The sequence below is a fragment of the Sander vitreus genome, chromosome 22 (genome assembly GCF_031162955.1).
Source record: "Sander vitreus isolate 19-12246 chromosome 22, sanVit1, whole genome shotgun sequence".
Lineage (NCBI taxonomy): Eukaryota > Metazoa > Chordata > Actinopteri > Perciformes > Percidae > Sander > Sander vitreus.
This window is the reverse complement of record NC_135876.1, coordinates 7969267-7983037: the sequence shown is the minus strand read 5'-3', so window position 1 is coordinate 7983037 and position 13771 is coordinate 7969267. Positions and strand designations below refer to the sequence as shown.

At 41.2% G+C, this 13771-nt stretch overlaps 1 protein-coding gene across 1 annotated transcript in view; it reads right to left on the bottom strand.

The window, feature by feature from the left end:
- Positions 1–13771, bottom strand: part of vav3a (vav 3 guanine nucleotide exchange factor a) — a 104016-nt gene that overhangs the window by 72381 nt on the left and 17864 nt on the right. Inside the window, exon 2 of the mRNA XM_078280972.1 lies at positions 11583–11699. Within this exon, the coding sequence (XP_078137098.1) occupies positions 11583–11699 (117 nt within the window). The remainder of the gene's footprint in view (positions 1–11582; positions 11700–13771) is intronic.

Sequence of the window (13771 nt, the reverse complement as noted above, 5' to 3'; positions counted from 1 at the left end):
TGAAGCTGTGAGAAAGTAGGGCAGCGAGGGGAGGAGGGCTGGTTTGTAGACCTGCACTTCAGTCTTTGTAGGCTTTGATCCTGACCACAGTGGCTTAGCTTCACATGCTCTCTGGCTGGCCCAGACTCAGCAGTGGCCTATAAATACCTGGCATGTCTGCACAGCCAGGTTACCTCAATACCCAGAAACACCCTGAGATGCAAAGCATTTGCACCAAGGTCCCTTGCAAGCAGAATTACCGTTAACCTTTTTACTATTTGCTACTACAGTAGTGCTGCCAATCAATAACACAGCAGGACAACAGGGTTTGTATTGCATCTCAAATGAGACTTACAAAAACACAAACCATTATAAAATGTATTTTTAATGAAACAAAAGATGAAGAACCATGAAGAATTACAAATGAAAAAATAGTTTTGCTGTATTCCTGTTTATTTTTCCCTTTTATTTGCAGTTGAAAAGACTCAAACTATTTTTTAAATGAGGAACATTTTCCTTTTGAATCCTTTCACTGTAGGACTACCTGCAGTGTTTATGTGTTATAGCCTCAATGGGAGGCTACCTTTGAACTGGTATGGGGCAAGGAAACACACACACACACACACACACACACACACACACACACACACACAGTAGACCACAAAAGTGGCAAGCACAAATTTCCCCCATCCAGTTTTCCAACTGGAACAACCTCTTGCCTTGTTGTTTCGTTTTCTCTATGTTACACACACTCTCTGTTACATTCACACCCACACACGTCCACTTCCAGGGGCCAGTCACAGGAAGAGTGGGTACTTTATAAAGCCGATGACAGAGAGACAACAAAATTAGAGGAAGTCCAATTGTCTTGGTCACATACACACACAGACACACAAACACACACACACACACACACACACACACACACATACACACACACACACACACACAGAAATAAAAAAAAAAGAATCTAGGTCTTCACAGGCTTGTTGGACCCATGAGGACTTGGTGTGAAATACAACCCACTGAAAGGGAGGTAGTTTTGATTTTGAAAACATACGGAGGAATGGAGCACATCTGCCAGTGTGTATCTACACACACATGCACGGATAATTCTTACACTGGTGTAAATGCACCATTGCACCTGAAGCTAAATTTGAATGTATCCACACACTTATACAGAGAGAAACAACTCCAGAGGGGCTCTGTTCTGATCATTTCCTTTTCCTGTTTCCTGCTGCTTACTGAGACTTGAAATGAGTCAGTCCTCAGGGGAGCCACTGCTAGCTCACACACACACACACACACACACACACACACACACACACACACACACATATGCAAACACTATAGCACGTAGCCACTCACAGACACACACATATGGCATTTTTAATGTCAGAGAATACCCGTCAGAAGAATTGCTATACCTTTTTGTACAGCGTGTAAACACAAGGGGAAATGACTTGTAGCTTCTGTCTCGCTCCAGCCTTCTGGTGCTTTTACAAAAGGAGGAGAACCCAAACATTGTCAGACATCACTTACTAGCAGTTTGTCATTGTCAGTGGACAATTATGTAGTTGCTGTCAAATACTATGCCACCTTTGAATGTCATGATTATATATGAATATTAGTAATTATTAAGAATAAGAGCTGTGTCCGGGTTCTCGGCAGTAAGTCGGACTCGTATCAGGTGAGAGTTGGCCTCCGCCAGGGCTGCGCTTTGTCACCAATCCTGTTTGTAGTATTTATGGACAGGCTATCGAGGCGTAGTCGGGGTGGAGAGGGGTTGCAGTTCGGTGGGCTGGGGATCTCATCGCTGCTTTTTGCAGATGATGTGGTCCTGATGGCATCATCGGCCAGCGACCTTCAGCACTCACTGGATCGGTTCGCAGCCGAGTGTGAAGCAGCTGGGATGAGGATCAGCACCTCTAAATCGGAGGCCATGGTTCTCAGCAGGAAACCGATGGAGTGCCTTCTCCAGGTAGGGAATGAGTCCTTACCCCAAGTGAAGGAGTTCAAGTACCTTGGGGTCTTGTTCGCGAGTGAGGGGACAATGGAGCGGGAGATTGGTCGGAGAATCGGCACAGCAGGTGCGGTATTACATTCAATTTATCGCACCGTTAGATGAAAAGAGAGCTGAGCCAGAAGGCAAAGCTCTCAATCTACCGGTCAGTTTTTGTTCCCTACCCTCACCTATGGTCATGAAGGCTGGGTCATGACCGAAAGAACAAGATCCAGGGTACAAGCGGCTAAATGGGTTTCCTCAGGAGGGTAGCTGGCGCCTCCCTTAGAGATGGGGGTGAGAAGCTCAGTTATCCGTGAGGAGCTCGGAGTAGAGCCGCTGCTCCTTTACGTCGAAAGGAGCCAGTTGAGGTGGTTCGGGCATCTGGTAAGGATGCCCCCTGGGCGCCTCCCTAGGGAGGTGTTCCAGGCACGTCCAGCTGGGAGGAGGCCTCGGGGGAGACCCAGGACTAGGTGGAGGGATTATATCTCTAACCTGGCCTGGGAACGCCTCGGGATCCCCCAGTCGGAGCTGGTTAATGTGGCCCGGGAAAGGGAAGTTTGGGGTCCCCTGCTGGAGCTGCTACCCCCGCGACCCGACCCCGGATAAGCGGATGAAGATGGATGGATGGATTAAGAATAACACTTATGTAGTATCTTAATAAATACTAGCTAAATTTGTCCATTTTCCTATAAAAAAAAAAAAAGGCAAGCATTATTTATATTTTTTCTGTTCACCAACATAAGTAGATTAGGGTGTAGGGACAAAAAACACCAACTCCGGTTCAGACTCAGACGAACTAAGCCATTAGAAAACTGCATAAACCTTAAAATATAGTGTTACTGGATGACACCTTTGTGCTGTAGTAGAGTCAAGAAGATTCTCTGAAAGATTGGACCTTGTGGTTAACAATGAAATAAAATTCAAGGTAGAGGCATGTCAAAGCAACAAACACTTTCAAAACAACATTTTGTCTGCATATGTTAACTGTTGAAGAGAAATTCGCTGTAATGACAATTTGATTTGTACACAGAAAAGAACCTTTGGTTTCGAGATGAAATACCCGTACATCTGTGGCAAACTCTAAGACATCCAGCGTGCTCACCAGGGATCAAACAGCTGTCCGCAATCATCAAAGAAGTTTCTGTCTGACACCCTGAAACAATCAAAGAGACAATCCATCTCAGCTGCAGCTGGAAAGTGAGGCGCAGAGCTCTGCGGCCAAGCAATCTTCTCCCAGCAAGTGTTGGGTGTGTGTGTGTGTGTGTGTGTGTTTTTGCACGTGTGCATGCATTCACGCTCCAGAAAAGCCAGTAGATATAAAAAAAATTCCAGATTCCAGTGAAATCTGATGTCATGCAGTCAGTGACTGGGAGTCCATGGATTATACACAGAGCTTTCAGCACAACAGCGTTAGAGCAGCTTCCATCAAATTGCTTTGGACCCAATAATTCCAAATGCATTATGAGTGAAAGTAAGTGAAGCATGTGAACATTTTCAGACAAAGCACGGACATTAAGGTAAATGCAGTGTAATTTTTGAGCAAACATTTCTACAGTAACCACACATTAGATATTTCTCTACAATGCTGACTGAACTCAGTTGATTAGGTAGTTTGTGTTGAATCACAGTAAGAAGTATGCAAAAATCTGAACTCTCCATACATGCTGTGACTCTTTCGGTCAAGCTACACATGTTTGCAGACGACACCTGCATTACTGATCGGAACCAATTACTTCAGCTTCCAGAAATAACTGTCAACTGTCAACTACACAACTGCGTCATGGCCTCCGTTCAATGTATGTGGGACAGTGAGCCAGCATGCACAATATAATAGGAAAGAACCCATAATGTAAATGCTTACACCTGCATTTGACAAAATATCTGTCAGAGAAAAGTCTGTTGTACAGCTGTCTGCCAATAAAATCAAACTAATTGTATTTGCACCTGTTGAGCCAAGCAAACAAACCTGATGTGCTCAGCTACAGAGCTTCTGAATAATATGGGTTTTTGAAGGCCACATTTATGTGCCTGAAACACCACAAACTTACATCAGGTCAGTGATCTTGTGTATTTGTAAGGCTGGGTATCGTTTAAAAATCGATACCAATACCGTGACTTTGATACCGGTTCCTGAATGATACTTTTTTTCTATACCAATTTTATAAAACAAAAAGAAATTACAACAGTATACATTTGGTACAATCTTTTATTTTTTTCAGCTCCTGCTTTGTGAGACCGGTCTCTGTGCATAATGTAGAGTTTTTCCTGTGTGTCTCTACGACGTGTAACGTTGGACAGCCAATCACAAGCATTAGTAGATCTTGGTAGAAGCATGCTGCATGCTTATTGGCTCACTGACTCTGATGAGATTCACTCCTTAGGTATTGAAATTGGGTATTAAATGACGAGGCATTTTTCAACACAATACTTTAGAGGCAATTCGGTCGGTGCCTAAAAAGTATTGAATTCGGAACCCAGCCCTATGTATTTGTATCTTGTGTTGTCTCAGGATAGAAAAGAAATTGCAACAGCATTTAGACCATGATGGAAAAGTAAGGCTCTGCACTACAAGCCAGACTAATTAATCTAGGTGGGTTCACAGCTCCTTAAGGCTGACTGTTTAATTGCAGGTTTAACTGACTGACACCTATGCAGCTATAAAGTAAAACTCCTGCGCCACACTAGAATGACATCTCTGTCATTTTTAATAAAATACCCAATATTTTGTCATTTTAGATTTAGTCCTAATGGCAGAATCCTGTCTTCAAAGCAACTGTGGGACCACTGTTACTGCAGCTTAGCCATCCAGTACAAAGATACACCCCAGGTATCCATTAGCACTAGGTAGACATATGATATCTGACCACACAGATCTGCTGGAGAGAGCACAACTGAAGGACAAAGGAAAGAGACGGAGATGGAGAGACGATTGGGGGAGCTGGTCGGGAGATGCATCAGCCTTTAGTGGGTTTCCGTGGTTAAATTTATCACAGTCAACTGAGGAGGAAGACACTAATCAATAAACCCTCTCTGTCTGTCTGTCCCCCTCTTCCTTTCCATCTTTGCTTCCCCGTCCCCCGGGGCTGTCATTTTCCACCCCCCACCGAAATAATCAGCATCTTCATCCACCTAAAAATGCTACAGAGCCAGCGGTAGAAGATGGTAATAGAGAAGAGCCCACCGGGGCTGAGTTGACACTGTCTTTGTGTGCAGAGGTCCATAGAGAGTAACATGTGAGGCCTTTGAACATGTCTTGTTAAGAGTGGTGTGGTGAAACCTCTCTCAATAACGTGTAATTGTGTTGTCAGCACTCATTGACGTGGCTAAAAATGCAAATTTTTAACTACACCAAAAGTCTAAAAAAAATATTAACTAGTGCTGTCAAACGATTAAAATATTTAATCGTGATTAATCGCATTAATGTCAGTTAACTCACAATTAATCGCAATTAATCGCACATTTTTATCTATTCTAAATGTCCCTAGATTTCTTTTTGTCCCATTATTTTTTTTTCTCATTTTAATGCTCTTATCAACATGGAAAAGTGGATCGGCCTGGCTTTGACGAGGGTTCGCATCAGCTGTGTGCTTGGCCATCAAGTGGTATTTCAGACTGGACGTGCTGCGATGATAGCTCAGTTCATAACGACAAAACACACAGATCACTTTGGTCTTGTCAATGGAACCATTTGGCAACGTTTTTAAAAGTAAACTTTCCATTCAGAATCTTATTGGCATCCATTTCAGCGTCTCGCGCTCGCCATCCGCTCAAAACGTAACGTTAGCCTACTACTCTTTGGCCGGCTCACAAGCCCAAACAAGTGTGTGCGGCGTGCCTGCTGTTTTGTTTCCGGTCTAGCTAGATCAGGTGTGGTGTTGTAGTTTTTCTAACGTTACTAGTTGTTGCAAAAGCATGTGAAAAAAACTACAAAGTTTACTAGGCCAAAAAGAACGTTAATCTCGCCGTTAAAATGGGTTTGCGTTAACGCCGTTAATAACGCGTTTAACTGACAGCACTAATATTAACAGATACATTTTTTGCAACAAAGGTTTGACTTACATAATACATAGACATGGAGTGTGGAGGTAGGTTTTGCTGTAACAAACCTGCTTCAAAACAAGTGTAGAGTAAGTAAGTGGTAAGTAGTGACACATTTAAACCTTCATCTGTGAAATGAAAGGGCAACACTGTATATACAGTAAACATGGGGTGATTTCATTGCAGATGGGCGAATAAAACGCAGCTGCAAAAACAATGGCATGCAGCATGAATCTCTTATTGCCAGAGTGTTTACATATACAGCTAAACACATGCAGGTGTGACATCTCTTGGCCCATTTATAGGAAGTTGCGGTGTAGCAAAATGTGCATGGTCTACAGAAGGGAACGCAGAGGATCTGAGGTTACTTTACCATGTAGGAATCAGCCCACATGAAGCATACAGTGTTCATCAATCATCTAGATGTGCTTTGTGTCTCCACGGCCTGTCCTTAAGATTTTAAATCGGGTCTTTAATCATAGTTTTCATGTAAATGTCATTATTTATTCAGTCAGTGTATCAGAGCCACTGGCCGGTTAGCGTAGCTTAGCTTAGCTTAGCATAAAGACTGGAAACAGGGGGAAACAGCTAGCCTGGCTCTGTCTAAAAGAAAGAAATGCCACATACTAGCCCCTCTAAAGCTCACCGATTAACATATCTGTTTTATCTGCAACAAAAAAACAAAGAAAAAATGTAGTTTTAAGATGGGTGGGGGGGCTGAATTGACTTCCTGGAGTCTTGTTGTCGATGTGAGGTTTGCATAGCAACTAGTGGAGACCCCAAGAAGTTACTGCATGATGTCAATTAGAGGTGTTTGTGGGCAGATTTTGATATTCGGACGGATCCAGACCAGCTGCTTCCCCACTTGTTTTCAGTCTAAATGCTAAGTTAACTGGCTAGCTTTGTTACACCGCACAGATATAAAAGAATCTTCTCTTCTAAATCTTGGCAAGAAAGGAAATAAGCGTATTTCCCAAAACGTTAAAATATTCCTTTAATTCAAAATTTATTCCAATTTATATTATACACAAAGTAGTTGTTTGAAATCAGTTTTAGTAATTCGTCATGAGTATTAACAAATACCAGGTTTAGTGGTAAAATGGGCACAAATCAATTTCAAGATCTGAAAAGAATATGATGCTGTAATAAACAAAGGCCCCTATTGCTGTTTTATAGTAATAGTCACACTGCGTTTATTAGCTTATATACTGTTTTACACTGTTAGAGAAAGAATGTGTGAATGAGATTCCAATGAGTCACTTTAACACACTGTATCTGTTCTGTGGTCAGTGAGCACATCTTCCAATCAGCTGAGTGAATGATAAGCACAGCAGCAAAGATGATGTGCTACTGTTGCTGGTGTCAGTATGATCCTAAATTAAAGTACGCTGCCTTATTTAATAGGTCAGTCCTTGACACTCATTTTTTCCAAGTACTAAGCAACTGTCCATCATGTGACTGTGAGTACGGAAAGCTCCTGTCAGCACTTTGATTCTATTTTTGAAAGGAGCTGATTTGATATGATTGGAATTAGCAATAAAACAGAAGTGAGACAGTAAGTCATTCACTCTAAAGGCGATGATGGCAGCATGTATTTTCAATCATGTCACAACCGAGGATGCATGGTGTTTTTACACGAGATCGGCAGTAAAGTAAATATACTCTATTCACTGTATGGAGACATTGTATCAGGTACAGTAAAACTAGTAATGCTTAGGGTCAAATCCACAGTTTTATTTTTCATCTCTGTCATCATATAGCCACCAAATGTCTTCACAGATAAAAAAAAAGAATTAGACTTGAAACAGCAAGAGGATATTGTAGCTCTTAATATCTTTTCTAAATTCATCTCTCTCTCTGCCAAGTGTGTATCAGTGTGTGCATGCCCTGAGCAGCCAAGTTTCTGTTCTCCCTACAGAACCCGCAACCCTCCATGTGTCTACAAGACAGATGTGCAAACCAGATGTCCCTGCACTGAGGGGAAAGTGCTACAGACAGACCTGCTCTATGTCAGTTTTCCTACTATTGCAGTGTTGTGCAGCCACAGTTTAAATCCAAGAACACCAACAAGTCAAAAGCTGTTCGTCAGATGTATCGGTGTCATCACAAATTTCAAATACACAATCTCCTTTTGAGCCTGCTCATGTTTTCTAAGACTTGAATCTCATCAGGGACTCGTCCTTTTCTGCTGGATTCCTTCCCGGCTTTTAGGGTGGAGGAGTCAAGAAGAACTTTCAGGCTGTATGGTTAAAATTGTCTCATGTGAGTTCCGTTGCAAAACATGTCCGGTATAACAGCAGGCAGGAAAATACCTTAACATTACACAGCACAACTGTTGAAGCCCAAAGAGAGATAATCCAGCATGTGTTTCCTCACACAGACTCTATCAAGACCACCACACAAACTTTAAAATAAACAGGCACGGTTGATGTTTTATTCAGTAGCCGTCTGGCAGCTATTTTTAAAACGAAAAGGAATAAAACAGTGCTGGTCCTGCAAGTGAGTGGCAGCTTCTCCCATTCCCTCCTCTCCTCACTCCATTAGCCTCTGCAGAGATAGCCAAGCGAGGATTACGGGGCCTGCTTGCTGTCTAATTTCAGAGATGTTAAATTCACTCTGGGCAATGCGGGATTCACTCAAGAGAGTCATCAAAGTGTTGTGCTTGAGCAAAATCATATCACTGAGGGAAATGAGGAAATCGGAATCGCCAGGGAGAAAGCGAGAAATTGGACAGAGAAACTCAACCTCACACGTACTCACAAGTATTGACATGTAGCCATTTAGTGTCAAGTTATGATACGAGCTGTCTGAGAAAGGGTCGAGCATGTAGTGTTCTCAAAGTAGTTATTGAGTTTTAGACGTAACTCTAACTAACAACCGCTGTATATGTCTGTTAAATAGGAAGCTACAGCCAGCAGCCTGTTAGCTTAGCTTAGCATACTGGAAACAGTGGGGAAACGGATAGCCTGGCTCTGCCTAAACAAAATTAACCTACCAGCACCTCTGAAACTCAATTCACATTATATTTAGTTAATTTAATCTGTACAAAACCGCCCAGCAAAAATAAAGTCATGCAGAACACGTTAAACCACTAATAGTTGTTTTAACACATAGCTAAGCTAACCGGCTGCTAGCTGTAGCTTAGTGTAGGGACATGAGAGTGGTATCAATCTTCTCATCTAACTCTCAGCAAAAACCAACATATTTGTTAATTGGATTAAAGGATTGGGAACTTCCTAAGACTGATTACAACATGGTTTTTATATACATGTAGGCTTTTCCAGCAGCCTATAAAACCCCCTGTTAGTCATAGTCTGATTCTTTAAAATGCTCACAGAGGCTAAAATATGAATAGAAAAGCACAGGAATGCAAAATCACGAAGATGAGCAAATCTACAAAGACCCGAACAGTAGCATGTTTTGGTTTTTCAGAAGTAAGGATAAAGATTAGTATTTGCATATCTTACAGTAATACACTGAGCCACTGGTGATTCTTCTGTTTTTTCTCTGAAAATATTTGCCTATAAGGGTGAAAAAAATGGGTTTTAATTATAGATGACTTAATGAATAGATGACTTAATTCGCTCAGCGACTTAATTCAGCTCGGCACGCCAGCAAAGATGAGTAGGGGTAAAAAGGAGCTGTTGACCCTAAGATGATATTGCTGCACCTGTATCCAAAACATCTGAATCTGAAACCCCAAGAATTTATCGTATTGATTTTGCTATGCTACAGGCAAAAAGGACTACAGCTCTCATCTGGAAGAAAATAGAGGCACCTACAATTGATGCTTGGATTAAGAATATGGCGCAATGTATTTCAATTGAGAGATTAACATATAAAACAAATTAAACGTTGTAATTGCAATGAAAAACCAATACAAACATTGTTAAAAAAAAAGGAGCTGTTGACCAGATCAAAAGCCTTTCTCATTTTCCCTTTTATATTCTTAGAAATATTTGTTTCATAACATCTGCAGTGCATTGGACTTTTTTCATACATATTACATCATTAAGAGTTCATCCAAGGGACTGTATTAACATATCATTTATAAGTCAAAGCCTTCATTAAGTGAATCTTTTTCGGTGGATATTGGATTTTATTTTTTATATATATTTTCAGTTATAAGAACACAAACACCGAAATGGTTAAGCGTCAACCTCTACTGGGAAAAACACACCAATGATTATGTATGTGCATTTATGTTCTAATCAGTGAGCAGATAAGTTAAAAAACTTCAGTACAAATAAGTACAAATACAAACAACTGTTAAGTTCTGTGGCAATTTTCCACACCTTCATTTCACAAGCTGTTACCTTTCGTAATGTTTCTCTGGTGTGAAAAGGGAAGTTCAAAAGACAAAATGTTTCAAGGTGTTTCTTCCATTCATCATAAAAGACCTAAGAGTCAATGTATCGTAAGTGGTGGTTACTTATTTTACTCTAGAATGTGGTTTTGTCTTAATGGTTTTCTTCTGTCATAATAAACACACATTTAAAATTCTAATATGCATACTGGCGCCAAAACGGAAAACAAAAGAACTGTACTGATTCTTTTTATATTAGAAATCAGCCCTCACAGTCAAATTCAGTCAGTCAGTTTCACTTAAGATATGATGGATATGATACTATTCATTCGCATTATTGTGGGGCTGGTTAATTGAATACTGGTCTTTTTTTTTTTTTTGTATCTCAGCTGATTATAATATGAATTACAGATGTTATAACTGTTGGTGTCACTGGAGTATTTTAGTGTCCCATGATGCTCTAAATGCCACTTCCTCACAGATTTTATCACATCACATTAAATGGAGGACGATGACAACTAGTCAATCAATACGTCGCTGTGTCTTCCTGTGTTTCTTCCACTGACACATATGCACACATGTGAAGCTTGGATAGGTGACCCTGCCGTCTCATAAACACCTAACATCATGTGCAACATGAGTCCGGCAGCGTGCTCTCTCTCTCTCTCTCTCTCTGATTTCTAAGGAAACGTCCTGGGGACTTCAGGAGGGCAGCAGCGTGGCTGTCAGAGTCGCAGACAGCATCACAGCACTACAAGCAGAGCCCCATCAAAGTAATGAACCCCAGACTTTTAACCCCTCGTAAAGTCTGCACACTGATGCCTATTCTCTCTAATGAGAGGAAGAGATTAAACTGCTGGGTCATGTTGCTGACTTCAGCTATGGCTTGGTGTTTAGGAGTGTGAGGAAAGCTGCAATATGGCAGTGAGAAGATTAACTAAAATAGATGATCCAAAATGAATAAAGGCTTGTACAAATCTTTGTAAAAAAGACAGCTGACACATTCACAAAGACCTTCATTATAATTTAAAAAAAATCCAAGTCCAAGATAAAGGAGCTCTTCATCTTTCACTTATAAATAATTTTGACTGAGTTCCGTTGATTCCACAGAAACGAGTGGGTGTAAAAACACATTTGACTAATTCAGTTCAGTCTTTGGGGACAGCTGGCAAACTCACAGACGGTGCATGCAGGCTGTCCTCACCAAGAAAATAAGCCTCCACATTATTCTGTCGTCAAGCAACCCTGCCTTACCTTTCCAAAGTCCCTGACGTCGAAAAGGTCAAAGGCCTCGAACAGCTCGCTTTTCTTCATGCCGAATATCTCGCTGCACGCTGCCAGGAAAGTCCTGATGTTCTTCAGGCACAGGAACTGTGTTGGGAAGACAGAAAGGATTCATCTGTGAGGGAATCACCTAGAAATGTACGTGCAGTTCGATATGCGCTAATGATGTGATGCGCTACTATATTTACCATTTCTCATTTTCAAAGAGCTACAGTACCACTGAATGGGTTGTGATACTGTTGCTTTTCCACAGCTCTAAAAGATAGATGATGAATCAATGTTTATAGGCACCGGAAGAGCATCTAGTTGCATTAATATGATGTATTTCCTGTTGAAATAGGGCAGTGGAGTGGTGCGTAATTAGACAGAGATAATTCAACAGAGCAGGGAGAGAAAGGCAGAGATCTTATTTACTCCTACTGGTACAGTATGATGTAACCACTAAGATCCCATCTCACTGTATATGTGCATTTTGACAGTGCAGCACAAATGTAATGTACTGATATTGTGCTGCCCTTTCAGTTAGTCAGTCAATCTGTGATGCATTTTTCCTTTGGCTTTCTGTTGATGAGGTTTGAGTTTCTGTAGACGTAACTCTTTTCTTTGTTTCTTCAGCCATGTTGGCTATCATTCTTGCCGGGTTGATGCTAGAATGGATGGTCTGGAGGGCCAGTTGGCTAGCACTTGTTAGGGGTGTAACCATACATCGATGTGGATCGATTCAATGATCAACGATCCAATATCATTAATGTCCGGTGAAAATATCAAAACAAATTTTTTTTATTTTGTTTTGTATGAGAGTGCATATTAGGGATGCACCGATACCACCTTTTTTCAGAGTACAAGTACTTAGATTTGGGTACTCGCCGATATAGTACCGGTATGAGAACTTAATAATCCCTCTGAGCTATTGTCAATGTCAATCATATTCCTGATTTCAAAATAAGCATGTTGCTGTTATCATTGTGTTAGCATGTTGACGTTAGCATTAAGTGGATGGACTATGTAATGGCAACAATGTTTCTAAATCACAGCAAATACGTATGTGGTATATCTTTTTTATTTTTTATTTTATGATCAACTTTTTATTATTTTTATATTTTTAACATACAACAAATAAATGCACTCGAACAAGAACCAAAACCCTCTCCCACCCCCCACCCTCTGCGGTCTCGAGGAAAACAAAACAAACCAATACACAAAAAAACAAAAACAGAAATCACACCTTGGCTAGTCGCTCTCCTCTAATTCTTGTGATGCTGAGGTCATCAGGACTGATACTTGTGCTGCTGCGTTTTTCCATAGGTCTATAGTCGATGACCTGGCTTTGTTAATCCTTGCTGTAGAGAGCTCGAGCATAACTATGTCCAGGAAGTACGCCTAACACTGTACACTATACATAGCGAGTGGGGGGGGAGCCAGCGCTGAGCTATCATTTTCTTGGTTGCGGTTGAGCCAGCTAGCCAAATTTTCTTCTCTCTCCCAAGCAGCTGTAATTTAGAGTCGTCATTAAAGGGGTGATAGAATGATTATATAGGGTATTTTACACTGTTCCTTAAGGTCTCCTAATAGGGTATGTAACATTGGTTGGGCTGAAAATTGCCCGAATGCTATTTTATTAGGCCCTTAACTACCCTGTGAATATGGCTCTATTAGATGAGCTGCTCGCTGATTGGTTTGAGCGAACCCCATAGAAACACATTGGAGACGAGACAGCAGGTCTTATATTTCAGACACTGCAAAGTTATACATTGTTTGTCGGGCTATTTCGTTATTAAATTCACTTCTGAGACTTTTTTAAGCGAGAAATCAACTATATAAAGCTCAAATATGGGCCGTTTTACGAAAATTGACGGCTAATTGCAAATTTAGTAAGACGTGTCGGACTTTAGGAGCTCCACACAGTCTGACGAGAAAGCGGCAACCTCCATACCCAGTGAAAGTCACACATTTCTCGGTTACTGGACGACCGGGGCTCGGGGCTCCGCGGAGCTCCGGAGCTGCAAGCTAGGCTATGTGTCCCATTTAATTCTATGGGAAAAGATCGTTGCTACACTTTCGGCATAACGTTCGTATATATTTACAGTTTGAATTTCGTCACGCCACTTACATAACATGTACCCCAAGGTCTTATAAAGCTAACAATGGTGTCCGATTTC